Raw genomic sequence first — 19,370 nt, 5'->3', positions numbered from 1 at the left:
GACCCTCATCAGTATGCATACCATGAGAACCGATCAACAGAGGAGATGGCATCCTCTGTTGATCGGTTCTCATGGTATGCATACTGATGAGGGTCCTCGTTGATGTTGATGGTTGTTTTGATGTGGGTCATGACCAGTTTTTTTAAGAAGCTACAAGTACCAAAGTATGCTTAAATTAGCTACAACAAAAAAGCTGGAGTGTAAAAAGTTGGAATTTGCAGAAAAAAGCCCAAAAAATGCTGAAATCAGAGAAAGTATGCTTAACAGAGCACAAAACAGCTAAAATGAGCAGAAAAAAGCTGAAAGGAGCAACAATGAGAGGTCTTTGGGCATAACATAATATGCCATTTCCAACAAATAAAAATAAATATGGTAATACGGTGCGCAGAAATGAGGTACAACCCAGGTAAGTAAAATCATATGTAGCCAGGCAGAACAGGAAGTACTTTAATCTTCATCCCCCTTAAAGATTTAAGAGCCATTTCCCTACAAAATATATTTAATGGTCAGGAATCATTTTTCTTTTCAGCTGCTCTTTTCTTCAGGGGTTGCCACAGCGAATTAAATCACACGAAGACTTAGGCCTGTCACGATAAACAATAAATCAAATAATCACATGACGAAAATTATCTACCTCATTTTCATTTATCGGCTTTATCATTTCTTCAAGTCTCTCTCTTTCTACTGAAGACACTGGATGACAAAAGTCTCAACTCCAGTGTTCTTCACTGACCCCTCCCTTTCTTTTTTCTCTTTAAAATCCATTTTAACCATCTAAAATTGCGTTTTTGGATCATTAAAAGCAGCTAAGCTGAGAAGCTAAGCAACGAGCTAAGCTAACAGTCCGACCTTGGGAAAAACCTCCATCTTGTCGAAGCTCCAAAATTCACAGTTGAAACCCGTGCCTTCATGTAAAAAGTTGTTTTTCTCTGCAAGAAGAAGCTGAGAACTTGTTTATTGTTTTTTATTAAAAGCTTTGTGTGAAAAATGCTATGCTAAAGAGCTCAAATCACCGAGCGGCCGCCATTTTGAGAACCGGAAAAAAAGAAGAGACAGCTCATGTCACGTCAAGGGGCCTCCCTCCCATTTTTCGTAAAGAGACGCTGCTCGCTCCCTCACTATTCATCCTTCGGTTCAAACAATCTTTATACTGCCATCCAGTGGTTGAAAAAGGTACTAGACTCAAAATAAAATTAACAACATATTTTCTTAAATTTGACAACAATTACAAATTTTTGTCAAATTTCAAACAATATTATTGTTTGCTGGTGAAGATTCTCAGTCATCCAGGACATGATAAATTCAAAAATTGAAGAATTGAGAAAGCTCCTCGGATGAGAAGCGAAACGTCTTCTGTTATAAATAAAGCCCAGTTGTTTTGTATTGAACATTTTTTAATATTATCGTTTATTGCAATAATTTCTGAGACAATTAATCGCCCAGCAAAATTTGTTATCGTGACAGGCCTACAAAGACTTGGCGATTGTTTTTACGCCGGATGCTCTTCCCGACACAACCACAGACCACCGAGCTACCACAGCCTGTGTAAGGCGCAGAGAGCTGCCATGTAGGGCACCCAGGGGAGCAGATGGTGGGGGTTAAGGGCCTTGCTCAAGGGTCCAGAGTGGGACGAATGATGGTGGAGGCAGGTGTGGGTGCTTCACCTTGCCCAACCTTATTTTGATGTTGTTGGTCTGGGGAGCTGAACCAGCAACCATCCAATCACAGACCCACCTTGTCTAACCTCTGCGCCACCACTCCCCCAATTTAATAGTCTGGAATCACCAACTCAAAACTAGAAATAACTTAATCTACGACTTGTTTTAGGATGGCTTGGATTTTATTTTTTTATCACATTTTAACATGAATGAATATCAGAAGTGGGAATCCCTCATTTGCCACAGCTTTTTGTTGTTTTACTTTTCTTAAATCATTAGTTTTATAGAAAACATTCAACTTCAAAGAGAAATGAGGTTCTGATAGTCTCACAGTGGCTCCTAATGCTGGAGTTTGGACACTGCAGGTCACAACACTCAGGTCTGCTCGTTCACGTCATCATCGAGATGCCACCTCCTCTGTGACGTCACATGCAGCACGCTGTGTTGACGGAAGTGAACACGGATGCTACGATTCTGAAGTTGTTGTGCGATCAAAACTCACGTGTTTCCCCTACCATTATACAAGTGGGGTGCTCCACCCCGTCAACAGGACTGAGCACCCCGCCTACCAAACCGAACACCCAGCCCCCTGACATTGACATAGCGCTAAGCTAGCGGTGCACAATACAGGCGCTCTAGCTAAAAAGCTAAAGGTAGCACTCACGTTGCCTCTTCGCTCATGCTGAACACCCCCACACACACACTCAAAAACTGTCTGTACAAACAGTGCACAGCTCAAACGTGTCCCACTAAGCTAGCGGCGTGCAACACAGGCGCTCTAGATAAAAAGCTAAAGGGGCTTCTTCCCTCATGCTGAATAAAAAAATAAAAAATTTAAGTCGGATTTGTCACATTCAGACCGTCATGGAAAAAATGCTCCATGGGTCACATAGAGGAAATAAATAAATACTGTAATTTCAGGATTATACGCCTCTACTTTTTTCACAGGCTTTGAACATGCTTATGCAATGCTATGGCTAATTTACAGATTTTTTTTGAGCTAACAAGCTTCATGCTGCCTAAGCATTTAGCTTCATCACATGGCTGCCCAATACACATCTCTCTTGGGGGGGTGGGTCCTCATGACCCAGTGAGACTACCTGTATAAATAAAAGGTAAAAAAACTGACTAGTGAAATAATTGAACAGGTCACAGTGGACCAATGAAACAGGGAGGGGAGGAAAGAACAGGGGAGGGGGGGGGGATCCCCCTTCCTTGTGAGAGCAGAGCGCAGAGCATGTGAGGGGGGACCCCCCTTTTTTTTTTTTTTCCATTTACCCTTTATTTATGTAGTCTCATTGAGCCATGAGAATTCATTTCCAAGAAAGACCTGTTTAGGAGCAGATGGGTGTGAAGGACCTTGCTCATGGTCCCAGAGTGGAGTTAATGAGGGTGGGGGCAGGTGTAGGTGCTTCACCTACCCCACCCACATTTTTTGATGTTGTCGGTACCGGTGCTTGAACCGGCGATCTTCCAATCACAGGCCCACCTTCTCTAACCTCTGCGCCACCACTTCCACTCCTTGCATGCATAAAGCAACTTTGGCTCAAGTCTGTAGGACAGCACAAGCTTGAGCAGGAGGAAGGTGAAGATAGTGATCAGTGACTTTCTGGTAGGATTTCCTGGTTCTGTATTTTATTTTTTTAACCAGCCTTGTTAACGGCACTTCTTTTGGCTTTTCCTTCCTCAGGGTCTCCACAGCGAGTCATCCTCTTCCATCTCACTCTGTCCTCTGCATCCTCTGTCCTCACTCCATCTACCTCCATGTCCTCTCTAACTGCATCCATATATCTCCTCTTTGTCTTTTTCCTGGCAGCTGCATTTCTAACATCGTTCTACCAGTATGCCCACTGTCCCTCCTCTGGACATGTCCAAACCACTGTCCCTCCTCTGGACATGTTCAAACCACTGTCCCTCCTCTGGACATGTTCAAACCATCTCAATCTGGTCTCTCTAACTTTATCTCCCAGTAGTTCAACCTGTGCTGTACCTCTGATGATCTCATTCCTAATCTTATCCATCTTTGTCACTCCTAAGGAGAACCTCAACATCTTCATTTTGGGACGGCTGTGGCTGAGTGGTTAGAGCAGTCGTCCTCCAATGCAAGAGTTGGGGGTTCGATTCCACAAGCAGTCACATGTTGAAGTGTCCCTGGGCAAGACACTGAACCTCTCATTGCCTCAGATGTGTGTCCCATTGGTATATGAATGTGATAAAGCTCTGGTTAGTCTTTGTAGAGATATAGCAAAGTGCTGCATGAATGGGTAAATGAGGGGGACACAGATTGTTGTGTAAAGCGCTTTCAATATTTTGATAAGATAGAAAAGTCGTCCATTTACAGTCCATTTCTGCCACTTCCAGTTCTGTCTCCTGTCTTTTTGTCCATGTCTCTGTCTCCAGACCAGACAACAGAGCTGGTCTCACCACGGTCTTGTAAACTTTTCCTTTGACCTTTGCTGACATCCTTTTATCACAAATCACTCCTGAAACTTTTCTCCATACACTCCATCATGCCTGGACTCTTCTTCACCTCTTTACCACACTCCCCATTTTCCTGGACAGTGGATCCCAAGTACTTGAAGTCCTGCACCTTTGTGACCTCTGCTCCTTGTAGCCTCACTGTTCCACTTCCTCCCTCTCATTCACACACATGTACTCTGTCTTACTACAGTTGACTTTCATTCCTCTTCCTTCAAGTGCATACCTCCACCTCACCAAGTTCTCTTCCACCTGTTCCCTGTTCTCACCACAGATTACAATGTCATCTGCAAACATCATAGTCCACGGGGATTTTTGCCTGACCTCATCTGTTAGTCGGTCCATCACCAGAGCAAACAAGAAGGGGCTCAGAGCCGATCCTTGATGCACTCCTACCTCCATCTTGAAGCTATCTGTCACTCCTATAGCACATCTCGCCATTGTCCTGCTGTCCTCATACATGTCCTGTACCAGTCTAACATGTCCTTTACTAGTCATACAACATACTTTTCTGCCACTCCAGATTTCCTCATGTAACACCACACCTCCTCTCTCAGCACTCTGTCATATGCTTTTTCTAAATCCACAAAGACACAATGGAGTTCTTTCTGACCCTCTCTGTACTTCTCCATCAGCATCTTCAAAGCAAAGATGGCTTCTGTGGTGCTCTTTCTTGGCATGAAACCATACTGCTGCTCACAGATAGTCACCTCTCGTCTAAGTCTTGCTTCCACAACTCTCTCCCAGATCTTCATTGTGTGACTCATCAACTTAATTCCCCTGTAGTTGCTACAACTCTGTACATCACCCTTGTTCTTAAAAATGGGCACCAGCACACTTCTTCTCCATTCCTCAGGTGTTTTCTCACCCTCAAATACGCCATTGAATATTTGAGTCAAAAACCTCACTGCCATCTCTCCAAGACATTTCCAAACTTCCACTGGTATGTCATCAGGTCCTACTGCCTTCCCCTTCTTCATTCTTTTATTTCACTTTCACGGTTCAGAAAAAAAAACAGTTACTGTATGTATTTGTGTATGTTACTGGTACATATTTAATTAAAAGTTTTGAAAAATAGTTCTGTATAAATGACTCATGTTACAACATGGACACCTGCAGCTTATAGACAAGCGTGGCCTAGATATGTACAATTTTTTATTATTTTTAATTTAGTGGGCGCAGCTTATATTCAGGTGCGCTCAAGTGTTCGGAACTTACAGTAAATGGAATTTGGGACGCATGTGCCTGCAGTGTGAACCTTGGAGTTGTGATGTGTGGAGTCTTGAAAACATCTACAGACATCAGAGTAACTTAAGAAATTGGATAACACCAAGAATTATAAATGTATAACTCATCCATCAAGACAAACTAAAGCAGAAACTGAGACCATTTGAGAACCAACAGATAAGGAACCAAAGCATGAAATGAAAAAAATGTTCTACGCCTTAAACTCACTCACCCTCCAGGTCTGTCCCTCCTCCAGGGCGGCGCTCTGAGCCTCCACGGGGTTGTCGATGACGCGGCCCGTCCGTCCTGAGAAGTCCATGGCAACCAGGGAGTTCTCGGACACGCTCCGCTGTTATGTAGGAGGGGGAGAGGGGGAGATGGAGTGGTAGTGATTGGGAGTGGGTTGGGGGGGAGACACAGGTCAGAGGTCAAACAAGCCAGACGCAGTCACTGGAGCGTGACAAATCCTGTCTGCACACAGACCCAGTTAAGTCCACGAATGCTTCTCTGAGAAGCACGAGCCTCTGAGTTTTCTGGCTTCGAAGCTTCGAACCAGTTTCCTTTCAGGTGGAGAACGACGTTTAAATTTAACTTTAGTTCACACTTTAGATTTTTTAAACTGATGTCCTTTATTCAGGAATATTTTGCAGATTATCTAAAATTCCTTTGCCCTTTCTAATCATTACACATCATTTATAACTTTATTAATCTTTACTTAACCAGGCAAATCCCATTGAGATCACAGATCTATTTTGCAAGGGAGGCCTGAACCTGAAGGCAGACTAACATGCATGTTTTTGATCTGTGGGAGGAAACGAGAGTACCTGGAGAAAACCCACGCAAGCACGAGAAGAACATGCAAACTCCACCCAGAAAGACCACAGGTCCAAGTGGGGATTGAACCCTTGCTGTGAGGCAACAGTGCTAACCACTGAGCTGTCGTGATGCCCATGTTCGCCTAATTCGACTGAAAGAAGCAGAAATGAGCGCAAAAAGTTGAAATTACCTGAAATAAGATCAAATTAGCAAAAAACAGCTGAAAAGTAGCTAAAAAGGCAGAAAGAAGCTTAAGTTACCAGAAGGAAGTAGAGAGAGCACATTTTTCGCTGAATTAGGCTGAAAAAAGTTTAAATGAGAGCAAAAAATGTGGAATTAGCTGACAAAGCTTAAATTAGCATAAAAACAGCAATATGTAGCTAAAATAGTAGAAAAAGCTGACACTTGCATAATAAACTGAAAGGAGCATAAAGAAGGTAGAATAAGCACAAAAATGTTTTAGTTAGCAGATCTAATCTGAAAAGATCACAAACCAGCTAAAAACAGCTAAAAGTAGCTGAAAAAAGTTTAAATTTGCACAAGGAAGCTGAAAGGAGCTAAAGCAGAACAAATCATGAAAGGAGCAGTAAAAGGTTGTAAACAGATCTAAAGATTATTTGAAGGATGTAAAATGAGTTCACTTCATTTTCTAGGAGGAAAAACTGTCAGAAAAGTTTGTTGAAATAGTTTAAAAACTGCAGGACGAGAATCGCCCTGAAGAACGTACGGAAGAAAAATAGATCACAATAGAGTGAATGCTTCTTAAACGTTCACTGGATTAATTTTCCAGGTCTCCATGCGGCCCTTCGGTTTCTTTAAATATCACAACAGGAGTTTAAACTTCTTCTGGGACCACACTGATTGCTGCATCAGTTGCACTCGGACATTTCAGTGTTAGAACTCGTCATAAAGCTCCTGAAAAGCTCCGAATGGCTTGAAAGGGTAAATACTTGATGCGACACTGAACACGACTGAAGTTGCAGGTCTCATTTACTGTCAGCGATTTAGAAATTAGAGCTTGTTGTATCGTAATCCTGTCCAAATCTGGAGCTTAAGTACAAAGTTTGCATAGACTGTTAGACTTGACTTAATTTACTTCACAATCTTTCATAAGGAGCTTAGAAAACCTTTGCCCAGCTCGTCTGGGTGTGAGGGCATTATGAACATGTGTACATGTGTGTCAGATTTATAAGAAGTGGCTCAGGGATAAGATGACGCTGGCTGCGGGATGAACTTTGGTTTTACCACAAATCTTTAGCACAAAAGGAAAATCTAGCTGCCCTAAAACACCTAATACATTATTCATCCACTTTCTTCTAAATCTTTGATTCTCTGCTCTTCTGGTATTTTGGAACGCCCCAAACCAAACGACCCACGTCTCCATGGTGAATAAACCGAACTGTGTGTACGTGTTGGTACTGTTTCGTTGCACGGTGCTTATTTATCCAACATCGTCTGTCCGGGGAGTTGAACCAGCGACCTTCCAATCACAGGCCCACCTTCTCTATCCTCTGCACCACCACTCCCATTAGAGTCGTATTAACGTTCATTAAATCATGGAAGTACGTTGGACTCTACATCAAGCTCATGAAACTAAAGCCGGGCTCCCACAGACACCTGACCTGTTGGTCCCTCTGTGAACGATGCCAACAGGACTAATAATCTCACCTTTTGGAACCGGCCGTCCATGAAAATGTTCTTCTTACGTTATCTCCTGTAAGTGGAGAGGTATCGTTCCTAACACCTGCCCCCTCCATTAACTCTCTCCTGCTCAAAAGAACCTGACAGAACTCGACTCTGCCGACCAGGAGGTCAACGCTACTAATCTGCTGCTACAGGTACAGGCTGGATTAGAGATGAACTGGTCAGGCTGCATCATTTGAAATAATCTCTTTATTTAGTACAAACGTCCGATCATCCTGAACAGAGCACCACAGCGATGGATTTCCACGTGTCTTAATAAACTAACGTAATAAAACTACCGCAATAAACTACCGTAATTTCTGGACTATAAGCCACTACTTTTTTCACACGCTTTGAGCACCGCGGTTTATACAATGCTGCAGCTAATTTATGGATTTTTATTTTATTTTAATGCACTAACGAGTTTCCTGCCACCAGAACATTTAGCCTATAGCTGCCCAATACACGTCTCTATTGGGGGGGAGGGGTCCTCATGACTTCATGAGACTACCTGTATGAATAAAAGGTGAAAAAAAATCTGACCTATGAAATTATCAAACAGGTCACAGGTCCCCGTTCTCCCCTCCCTGTTGTGCCCCCTCCCTGGGGGCAAAAGGAAGTATTTGCAGCCACTCGAAATAAGTAAGGACAGCACAAGCTGTAGTGATCAATGACGTCCTGGTAGGGTACAGTATTTTTTAACCAGCTGTGTTACAGGCACGGCTCAGAAGAAAACATTTACTGTACATGTTTGTGTTTCTGGTACGTATTTAAAAGTTTAAAAATCTTTCTGTGTAAATATCTCAAGTTGCATCGTGGACACCTGCGGCTTATATCATTGATCGACTTTAAAAAAGTCTTTCAAGCAAGCCTATTCTGCCTCCACATGATTTTATCACTGATTGTAGTTGATTTTTTTTATTTTAGTTGCACTTTGTAGCACTTTGAGATTTTTGTTAATGAAACGTGTGTTACAAATTAAATTCATTATTATTATTATTATTATTATTATACACAAGTGTGGCCTATATATGTACAAATTGTATTTATCTTTAAAGTTAGTGGGCGTGGCTTGTAGTCAGGCGCACTCAATAGTCAGGAAATGACTAATGTGGATAGAAGTGAGTATGAAACACTTTTTTAAAAGTTTGTTAGCTGAAGGATGCTGGTGGCCGTTGTTTGTTAATAGATCGTTTAAACAGAATGGTAGAACGTTAAAAAAGATGATTATAAAAGTATGTCCCAAATGATTTTTTATTAATATTATACTGCTGGAACGTAGGGTAGATTTGGCTACCTTCATGTAGGACTTATTGATTTAAGAGTCGTGACAGCCACTACTCTACGATGTGTACAGAGTTGAATAAGGTCCTCACCACAGGCGCAGAGAAAGTTGAGCTGCTGGACTTTCTCTGTTGGGGCACGTTGTAGTTCTGATACAGCACCAGCCCAAACTGAGGAGAGACGAGAGCAGGCGTCGTTAAGTCAAGGCTCCACGCGCTGCTTCACTAATGCCAGTTAGCAAAAACTGTCTGAACTGTCCAGCTTCCAATGCAACTTTACTTTGAGCAGTCTGAAGGCAGTCATCCAGCAGGTTCTGCTCTGCTCGTCCTCTGCACACAGCATCTTGAGCTCCTTACAGTCGCTCCTCGCTTTACTGGGCTGTCGACCAAACAGTGGACACACAAGGAGGTTCAGCTCATGACACACACAATCAGGCTAACGCACCAAGAGCAGCAGTGGAAAAGCAGGATTCCTCCTAAATCACGTTTGTTCAAATTATTAGCTGCTTTATTCGTTCCAGCTGACCTTAGTTTCCCTCTTTAAGAAAACAAGAACTACAGGTGATCATTTTAAAGCACTTTGTTTTTGTGTCTGTAAACTGTGCTGTTATTAGGAAAACATGGCGGACTTTCTTATTTGAGCAGTCGTTCTTAAACCTCAACGTTTTCACAGTTCCTGTGCCCGAGGACATTTATTTACCCTGAAGGATTTATGACCTTAAAAGATGCCAAACAAACAAAACTGGCACTTTGTTCAATTTTTTTTAAATATCCTGATGCCTGCGCAATAATCCAGGTAGAAAAATCTCACATAGTAAAGTCTGGTCCTCTGGACGGACGGCCTGACGGATGGATAAATAAATGAACAAATAAATAATAAAAATAAAAATGAGGGCAAAAAAATGAAAAATATTTATAAAAAATAATAATGAAAAAATATATATATATTTCCTTTCTATCTTATTTCAAGATACTCAAAGCTCTTTACAACAATCTGTGTCCTCATTTACCCATTCATACAGCTCTATACTAGATCTATACAAAGCTACTTGAACAAATCATTCTAAAGAGACTAATCAGAGCTTTAGATCACATTCATACACTGATGGGACACACATCAGAGGCGACGAGGGGTTCAGTGCCTTGCCCAGGGACACTTCAGCATGTGACTACTGGTGGATTTGAACCCCCAACTCTTCATTGGAGGACGACTGCTCTAACCACTCAGCCACAGCCGCCTGGTGAGTTGTTCTTTAAAGATTTAACCAGCTGAAAGAAGTTGACACTTGACTGGTGAAGCCTTCCGGACCGAAGGTGAAACGTTTCAGCACCAAAAAAGAAACCGTCCAGATGAGCTGACTGAAAAATGTTGGATTGTATACCTGGATTATTGAGCATGGACTTTGTTGTTAAAAAGTCATACAATTTTATTTTTTTTAACAAATAGGATGGCAAAAAACCAAAAGAAAGAAAAGTAACAAAAAACAGCTAGATTGTAAGGTGAATGTAGAAAACTAAAAACAGGAACATGTCTGCATTGGTCCCTGCCAGGAGTCCAACAGATTCTTACAGCCACTTAGAGAGGTCAAGGTCGAGAGCTTCAAAACAATAAAACAATTGTTTAAATAAAACAAACACTTAAAAACAATTATTTGTTTACTCGACTTTATAGTAAAGGTGCGTCTCAGTTGAACTTTGACTTAATAAATTCACTTTAATGGTCAAATCAGCTTCATTTCGTCGGGGCGGTGCAGTGAAATGAAGCGGATTTGACAGTTGCTGCAGGCGAGCTGGACGAAGGAAGCAGGCTATGGCAAGCCGATTGTGTCATTAATAGCCACTTTTACTTGTTACGTGATACAATGACATGCCATACAACTCGAGTGCCATCTAGCAGCTGAAAATGGTAGTGTTCAATATTTTCAGTCAGCATGAATGAAAATGGTCATATCTCAGACAAAAATTGGTTTATAACTGTGGGAAAACATCCATAAACAAGTCGTTTCGGTGATTAAGTTGCAGGGCATGTACATTATGCAAAAAACTGCAAAAAACACAGTAATCACAACATTCTCTGTCTCTCCAAACAAACATTAAGAAAAGATAAATGTTCAAAACTTGTCCATGAGCCTGACGAGTCTGTGTTGAAGCCAACATATGAAAGATAAGTTACGATGTGCATTAAAGGAACAATTAGTCCATTTTGAAGTGAGGTTCTGCTGCAGGTTTTACCTTGATGCAGAACTGGTGTTCTGTGGGAGCGTTGTGAAGTCTTCTGCCTGTGATGACGGTGAAGATGTTACTATCCTCCAGATCTGAGAGCAGCTGAAGGTGTCTGGGTTCCTGTTCAGTAGTGAGACACAGGGACAGGGGACTCAGACACAATGAGACGACGTGACTTCTTGTCTGACTGAAGCCTAAACGAGGTTAAAAACACTTCTGATAAAAGTTTCCTCCACATCTGTTTCAGAACATATTTTAGTCACCTTGGATGTTCCTTTAGCAGAGTAGTAGAGGCCGGAGCGGCGCAGCAACATGTACAGCTTCTTCCAGGACTTTCTTCCAGGCTCCTTCACATAAAGATAGCCCTGGATCTCAGGACAGCTGCTGGAGTTCAGAAAGTTCTAAAATAAAACGTATTAAATATCCACGTCACCACCGAGCACCAACAATTAAAAACAACCAAGATCAGCCAAGACAGTCAATGATTCGAGTTTTAAATACTTGTGAACAATAAAAGTCATGTAAAAAAGGAATGGAGAGCTCTTTACAAAGATGTTGCACCTTTCAAAAAGCCCGTCATGTAAAGTTGTTTACAGCAGGGTGCAAAGATCTCACCCATGAACCAGTAACCAGAAAAAACATTCCTGAGACCCGAGCTGTTGTTTGGTGGGCATCTTCCCTTTCTCCAAGGTACATGGGGTTAGTAGGACCTACTGAGTTAAATAGCTACACTCTGTCATGGTGCAGAAAGTGGTTTTAGAAAAAGATGTCTTCATACGAGGACAGTAGCTTTATTTTTGCATTTTATATTTTTCTTTGCAAAGTGGGGTCAAAAGCTTTCTATGATGAGTAATTCTCTTAAAAATCAATGTCCTCACATGAAGACACAGGGTCTCAGAAAGACATAAGACGGGCTGCTTGGACTTTGTGTCCAACACGTGAGATGAGGTGCCGTGATGAATTTAAAGCTTGTTGGGCTCAAATCCATCACGTCTCATGATGCTGAGAAAACTTCCTTCACAGGCACAGTGGTGGCAGCATCAGGACGAGGGGACGTTTTTCATGGGGACACCGGTCAGGGTTGAAGGAAAGATGGACGAGCTGGTGAAGATTCTCAGTCATCCAGGACATGGTAAATCAAAAAAAAAAAAAGTTACAAACAAAACAACTGGACTTTATAAGTGAAAACGTTTCGCTTCTCATCCGAGGAGCTTTCTCAATTCAATGAAACAAGGAGTGTGGGATGGGACTAACAACGACCCTAATGATCCTCTAATGTGAAGAGTGAGAGGTCAATCTGCATGTGTCAATCTCCATTATACATTCTTACATAACACCACAGCTTTATAACTTGAATCCCACACTCGTTTCATTTCAAATAAAGTCCAGTTGTTTTGTTTTTAACTTTTGTTTTTTTAAGATGGACGAGGCAACATATGGAGAACTTGGTGGAAACCTTGTAGAGATCTGAGATTTGGATGGAGGTTCATCGTCCAGAAGGACCGCACTGCTGCAGCAACACCCCGGTGGTTAAAACTCAGTCCAACTGAGAATCTATGATTTACTTGAAGCTTGTTGGACACAACAAGTGTTTAAACCAGAGCCTGGCCGATATATCAGCAGGAGCCAATATAGGTGGTTGGGGACATATCGTTATCTGTGATAGTTGTCCCATTATGCACTGATATAAACACTTCTAATTTTCACCCCTAAAATGCTGGAACCAGCTGTAATTGTACAATGTATCCAGCAGAGGGCGCATGAAGACTATTTTCCAGTCATGACCGTTCACTTTAAGTTTCACTTTCAGCACGGACGAATCACAGAACAATATTGTGTAGCATATTTTACAGAACAGAGCCTGATAAGTTTATTTTAACTGATCTGTAAAATAAAACAAAATCAAAAGTAAATTCTATTCAATTCTCCAACCTGCTTGTCATTAGCTACGTGCCTCTGAAGTTAGCAAGCTAACATTTAGATAACCTAGCATCAGCTATTGTCTTGTAAAACTTTATCCAGAACAATAAATCTAACATAAAATATATCAGTGTTAGTGACATTATCTGTCATCCTAAATTAAACACATTGTCTGAAAACTTCTCTACAAATAAAATGAACTCTGCTGCGGTCAGTACTAATTAGACGTTCACCATATGTGACTGTTTAAACAATGAACACGTTTCTTTCTTTAATTGATATTTATGTAACACACTTGATAACTTTATGGTGAATAGTGAAGGATAGGAAATGCGAACGCACGTTAGGAAGACAGTTTTTATGATCAGTGCACCACTTGTAAACTTACCGTGTGACTAATTAAAGGTGGCTCTGATTAGCTTAGCTTCATGGTTGCTAACAGCTGTGCTAAATAAACAAGCCCCGCTCCACTCGCTGTTTTTTTAATTTTTTTATTCTTGGAGGTGGACAAAGATAAAAACTTTTCAGCCATTATATCAGTTATCGGCAGTTGCCTTCCCCTCCCAACATCAGTATCAACGATAGACTAAATTTCCACATGAACCGGGCTCTACTTTTTACTCAACCTAAAGGAGCAGCTTGATCCTGAGTAATGGACAAAATATTCCAGAGGCTCCATGTGTCAAGCTCGAAGACCTGCTGCAGAAAGAGGCTCTAAGAACGGACTTGGAGGGTGTGAATTAATTTAATCGTCATTAATCTAAAGCAATATTTGTAGGATTGTTGATTTTATTTAAAAAAATTGAATTAAATACCAAGTTAGAAGGTAAGAAATGTGGAGAATACCAAGGGGGATTAACATGTCTGCACCCACTCAGTTATCCAGTCACAGAGCTAGACTCACACTTTACAAAACTGAACTCAACCTTTGTGTTGGCCTTGTTGAAAGTTTACTTAGTTTTGTTTTCAGAGTGCAAAGTTTATTATTGTCTGGGCTCAGAGCATTACAGTTCACTGGACACTGTAGCATCAAGTACTACTGATTTTAAAAAATCATAATGTACAGCTGGTGCCAGCTGGAGGGCAAAGAGTTTGAAGTAAAACTACAGATGCACTTTATTAACCAGATGTGTTAGGATCTTAAACTGAACCATGTCGCCAAAACCTTTAGCAGTACGTTTCGCTTTTTTAAAACGTAACATAATCTAATCTTATCCTCAACGTTTTCACCTGATTGTTTAACCCGAGTGCCCGAGAAAAGAACATCACCAAACAGCTGACACTGATTTTTATTTAAAAGCCTTTTTACTGAGATAGCAAGTTGGCAAGCCTCTTTACTTTTATGACTTTGTGTAAATAACACTTTCTCACATGTGCTTATTGTGAAGCACGCACACACACGCGCTCGCACACACACACACAGTGTGACGTAATTGAACTCTGCGGCCAAGTCGTAGGGCATCTGTGTGAATGAATCAAATGCGTGACCTTTCAGTCATCTCACCTGTAAGAGCTGTGCCTGAGGGATTGAACCATCGGACTCGTGACACCAAGCCACCATATGCTCTGGAAAAAAGTTCTGGATGGAAACGAAACAGCAGTGACAGCGGTGAGAGAGGAAAGGACAAAGAAAGAAGCAAGTCACTTGAAACCACTTAGTGCATGTGCAAGCGAAGGGAGAGGAAGCATCTCTCTTTACAAAGTGCATCTGTGCGCGTACGTGCGCGTGCATGTGTGTGCGATGAGCAGAAGGTTTCAAAGACAAAGTGGTGGGGAGGGTGAGGGCGCTCCAGTCTCAGAGTGGATGCAGTATGATCTCATCCGCTGATGTAATCCCCTTTAGCCAGCAGTGCCACTCTTAGTGTGATTGACAGGCGAGCACCTCGTGTTTTACTGCGCGCTGAGGTCACCTGCTGGTTTAGACACGCCCCTAAATCAATACACGGTGATGTCATTGTGCACTCTGTCAGAGCCGCCAGCTGAACTGTAAACAGTGAATATATTACCTGATGCAGATAACACTGACAACCTGAGTTTTGAGAAACAGTTTACAGCTGCCAGCTAGCAGGAGCTAACGGCAGACTGTTGCTCCGATCTCGACCTTACACAAACCTCAACATCACCTTCTCATTACTCTGACTGTTGCACAGAGTTCAATGGTTATTTGCAAGCACACCCAGAGACAGCAGCAGTTAGCTGTAACACTTCCTGTGCAGTCTGGTGTCACTTCTTACAGGAGTTTCATAATATCCCTGCTGATTAGACTTTTCTTCTTCTTCTTCTTCATCTTTCAGCTGTTCCCTCTTCAGGGTCTCCACAGCAAGTCATCCTCCTCCATGTCTGTCCTCTGCATCCTCTGTCCTCACTCCAACTACCTCCATGTCCTCCATGCTGATTAGACTTGTCTGATGAAGTAAATCTCTTTGAGTGAGCCCACTCAGTGCATATTCATAATCTAATGCAGGGGTGTCCAGTTCTGGTCCTTGAGGAACACCATCCTGCAAGTTTCCGTGCTCCAACACACCTGATCTGAATCAATGGGTGATTAACAGGCTACTCCATATAATACATAATTCAACCATAGAATCAGGTGTGTCGCTGCAAAGAAATATGTAAAATATGCAGGATGGTGTTCCTCAAGGACCAGGTCTCGACACCCTTGAGCTAATGGTTATATGCGGTTGTAAAGACTCAAAAATTATTGAGAATATGAGGTTGGTTAAAGTAAAATAAAACTGCTCACAAGAACGGTGTAAAGATTAAAGTTGTTTTAAGCTGTAACAAGTTATTTATTATTCACTTTTACACAAAGCAGCTGCAAAATGACTAAAATATCCAGTTGATAGACATTTTTACAGAATAAACATTAGTTCATGGGCGAGTTATAGATAAAGAGCATTCAGAAATAATTTTTATTTTAATTTACTTTTGTTTATTGTGCAAAACTACAAACAGCTTCCTGATGTTCACCCCATGTTCATAAATATGGACATAAACTCTGAAATATTAAATAATTTGAGCTCGTCTTTTTTAATGTCATCAGCTTTTTCTACCCATTTGCTTTTCCTTTTGTATTCTGCAGTAAAACGAACTAGACTTTTTGTAGGTTGCATGAATTTGAAGATTTCAGATAAACCTTAGGATTAATTTTAAATAAATAATTAAAATAAAAAGGTAAAAAATTAATAATTTATTATGTTTATTCCATCTAACAAGCTGTTTTCAAGTACTTCATTATTTTACCTTTTCTTGTAAGAACAAAGAGGTACATGAAAATATAAATAAAATGCAAATTCCTTAAAAAGCTATTTTAAATTCATTCAAAAGCAGCATTACTGTGCACCAGATGCTGCATTTAAACACATTTAAAAGCAGAGCTTCTTCAGCAAATCTGTAAAATAGTTGCTTTGTTCAGAGTTTAATCTGGAGCCGAAGCCGAGACGAGCGAGCTGCGCAGCCGGAGCTGCAGCTACGTTCAGCGCTGATCGTTCGCTGACACAGTGACCTAAAGACGGTGAAACCCGGCGCCAAACATCAGCATGTTCTCATCGATTTATCAACATGCATGAGCAGGTAACACGATGACTGCAGCCTCAGCTAAAAGGGCTGCGGGGGTGAAAGATGGCTTCACACGTCAGCTCCAGTCAGGCTGGACTCTTTATCTTCCAACACATTTTAAACAGTAAGATCCAGTTTTTACCCCTCAGCTTCAATCCAAAAATGAAAAAATATTAATACATAAATTTATATTATTTATATATATATATATATAAATTTATTAAAAATTAATTTATTAATAAATAAAGTTGTGAGCTCCTGCTGGTGGGATGCGAGCGTGACTTTAGCTGTGTGTGCACAGGGCTGCGTGCTAAGCAGAAGCAGTCACGGAAAGGTCAATTCAGGGATGCGAGAGACTCACCAGGGGGTTCCTGAAGAATTCATATTTGGCATAGTTCTTCCTGAAGAGGAATTTACTGTCGCTGCTCATGGAGGCTTGGACCTGAACCACCAGCTCGTGGTCCTCCAGACACCGCTCTGCACCAAGACGGAGACGAACAGCGTTAGTCCCCTCAGAGATAACAACTGAGGCGAAGGTTCATTTAAACTCCTACACAACTACGATTCATAAACGTTAATATTCACAGGTTTGTCTGAGAACATCCTTCTTGCTCCTGATGTTTCCTGCCGACTCTTTTCCAAACATTTAAATACTAAAACTAATACAAGGAGTAAAACAAAATTTAACTTTATGCTTAATTTATCCAAAGCAGGATCATCTAAATTTCCACACACTGTATAGTTGTATAGTAATGGTATAAACTATTTTGTTCCCTTCTTTACATGAATCTGGTCTTTTGGCTGAACAACACCAACAGCAGTCACAATCATAAAAACATTTGAAAGCTAGGCCTTATATTAAACACAAACAAATAGATCCATCACTTAAATTAAATTAGAATAAACTCAGACTGGACTAAAAATCAGCATCTCAGGTGGAGTCAAAAGCTGAGAAGAGTTTTAAGAAGTGATTTAAAAACAGACGGAGGACGCCTGTCTGGTCGCCGCACATTTTAAGAGCAGCAGCAGAGAAACTCGATCCCCTCGAAGCTTTCGTTTTGTTTTTGGCTGGTCTGCTGACCTGGGAGAATGGAAAGGGGGGGTAGCAGCTCGGTGAGATGAGGCGGGGCAGGAACAAAAACAAATAAAAGAACATTAAAAAGAATCCTAACGTGCAACCAGTGCAGCGAGGCTTAAACAGAAGAAATGCGCTCCGGGTTTTTTGTGCCGGTTAGAAGATGAGCTGCAGCATTTTGGACCCTCTGGAGGTGAGCAGCAGAGGAAGTGCTGACCCCCCGATCAAAGTGTTACAGTAATCCAGCTGAGTGGTGGTGAAGGAGTGTCTCAAAGTGCTCTCTTGCTTTTTCTAAAGTATAAAAATATCAATGTTAAAAATCATTTGATATTTTTTAGTTTTATCCACCTTCTTCCTGGAGGCCATGCTGTATAAATGATTATAGGTACAACTTCCTGTGAGACAGGAAGTAGCAGTAACCATTGGTTAATCATGGTGGAGGAGCACGAACCACGGTTTATTTGAAAGTAATTTACATTCAGTTGAGCAGATAAAACTCTGTTTTTGTTTTGTTCACATTTATTTAACAACCATAGAGTTTACTAAAATAGCCGTGCCGAGTTCAGGTACCTGTTGTGTTCAGGGCTGCAGAACAACCAGACCAAACTAATTCAGTGACAACAACAGAGTTTGAACACGGACCCAAAACAAAAAGAGTTTCTGTAAAAAGAAGTATAGTTTCCATCTCCTACCTACAGATGATGAATTAAGAAGAATGTGGCTGAAAAATGTGAACTTGGAAGAGACCACCCAAAATGTGCTGTGTATGTGAGCTCATTTCACTTTGTTGACAAACAGCCGACGGAGGAAAACCTGCATCCTACTTTGTGTCTGGACTACAATAAATCACCGGAGAAGAGACACCGGATCCTCAGAAGGATTGAAAACTGAGACAAGAATATCAGGGATGATTTCAAGTGTATGGAGGGAACAGCTTTATAATATTTGTTCATCTTCAGTTTATGATTATCTCTGTAATTAGCTCAGTGATGGAGGACTTTAAGGCTTTGTCTGGGCTCTGTGTCTGATTTAAAGTTAATAAGATTGTGTCCTGACTTGCGACCCGTCCAGGGTGTACCCCACCCCTCGCACAGTGATTGCTGGACATGGGCACCAGTGACCCCTGTGACCCAAAAATGAAATAAACGGGTAAAGATAATGGATGGATGGATGAAGATTGTGTCCCACCTCTTATAACAAAACTCCACCGACCTTATTACTGTGAAGATACTGATGCACCTCAGAGCTTTTCAGGTTGTTCATCGCTTCAACGTCAGAAGAATCGAGTAAATGAAGTGGCTAAATAAGCTAGGAGACATAGCTAAATATGCTAGTAGACGTAGCTAAATATGCTAATAGACGTACCTAAATATGCTAGGAGACATAGCTAAATATGCTAGTAGACGTAGCTAAATATGCTAGTAGACGTAGCTAAATATGCTAATAGAC

The 19,370-nt window shown here is 41.3% G+C and overlaps 1 protein-coding gene across 1 annotated transcript in view; it reads right to left on the bottom strand.

The window, feature by feature from the left end:
• The window catches only part of LOC119425684 (growth factor receptor-bound protein 10), a gene marked incomplete in the record, with an annotated part of 634,378 nt that overhangs the window by 7,170 nt on the left and 607,838 nt on the right, over positions 1-19,370 (bottom strand). Inside the window, 6 exon segments of the mRNA XM_037693228.1 lie at positions 5,596-5,712; positions 9,239-9,316; positions 9,426-9,524; positions 11,378-11,488; positions 11,632-11,769; positions 14,793-14,867. Of these exon segments, the coding sequence (XP_037549156.1) occupies positions 5,596-5,712; positions 9,239-9,316; positions 9,426-9,524; positions 11,378-11,488; positions 11,632-11,769; positions 14,793-14,867 (618 nt within the window).

The sequence above is a fragment of the Nematolebias whitei genome, chromosome 19, assembly GCF_014905685.2.
Source record: "Nematolebias whitei isolate Nwh7 chromosome 19, NemWhi1, whole genome shotgun sequence".
Classification (NCBI taxonomy): domain Eukaryota; kingdom Metazoa; phylum Chordata; class Actinopteri; order Cyprinodontiformes; family Rivulidae; genus Nematolebias; species Nematolebias whitei.
Note: the sequence above shows the minus strand (reverse complement) of the source record. Positions and strands in the feature narration are given on the sequence as shown.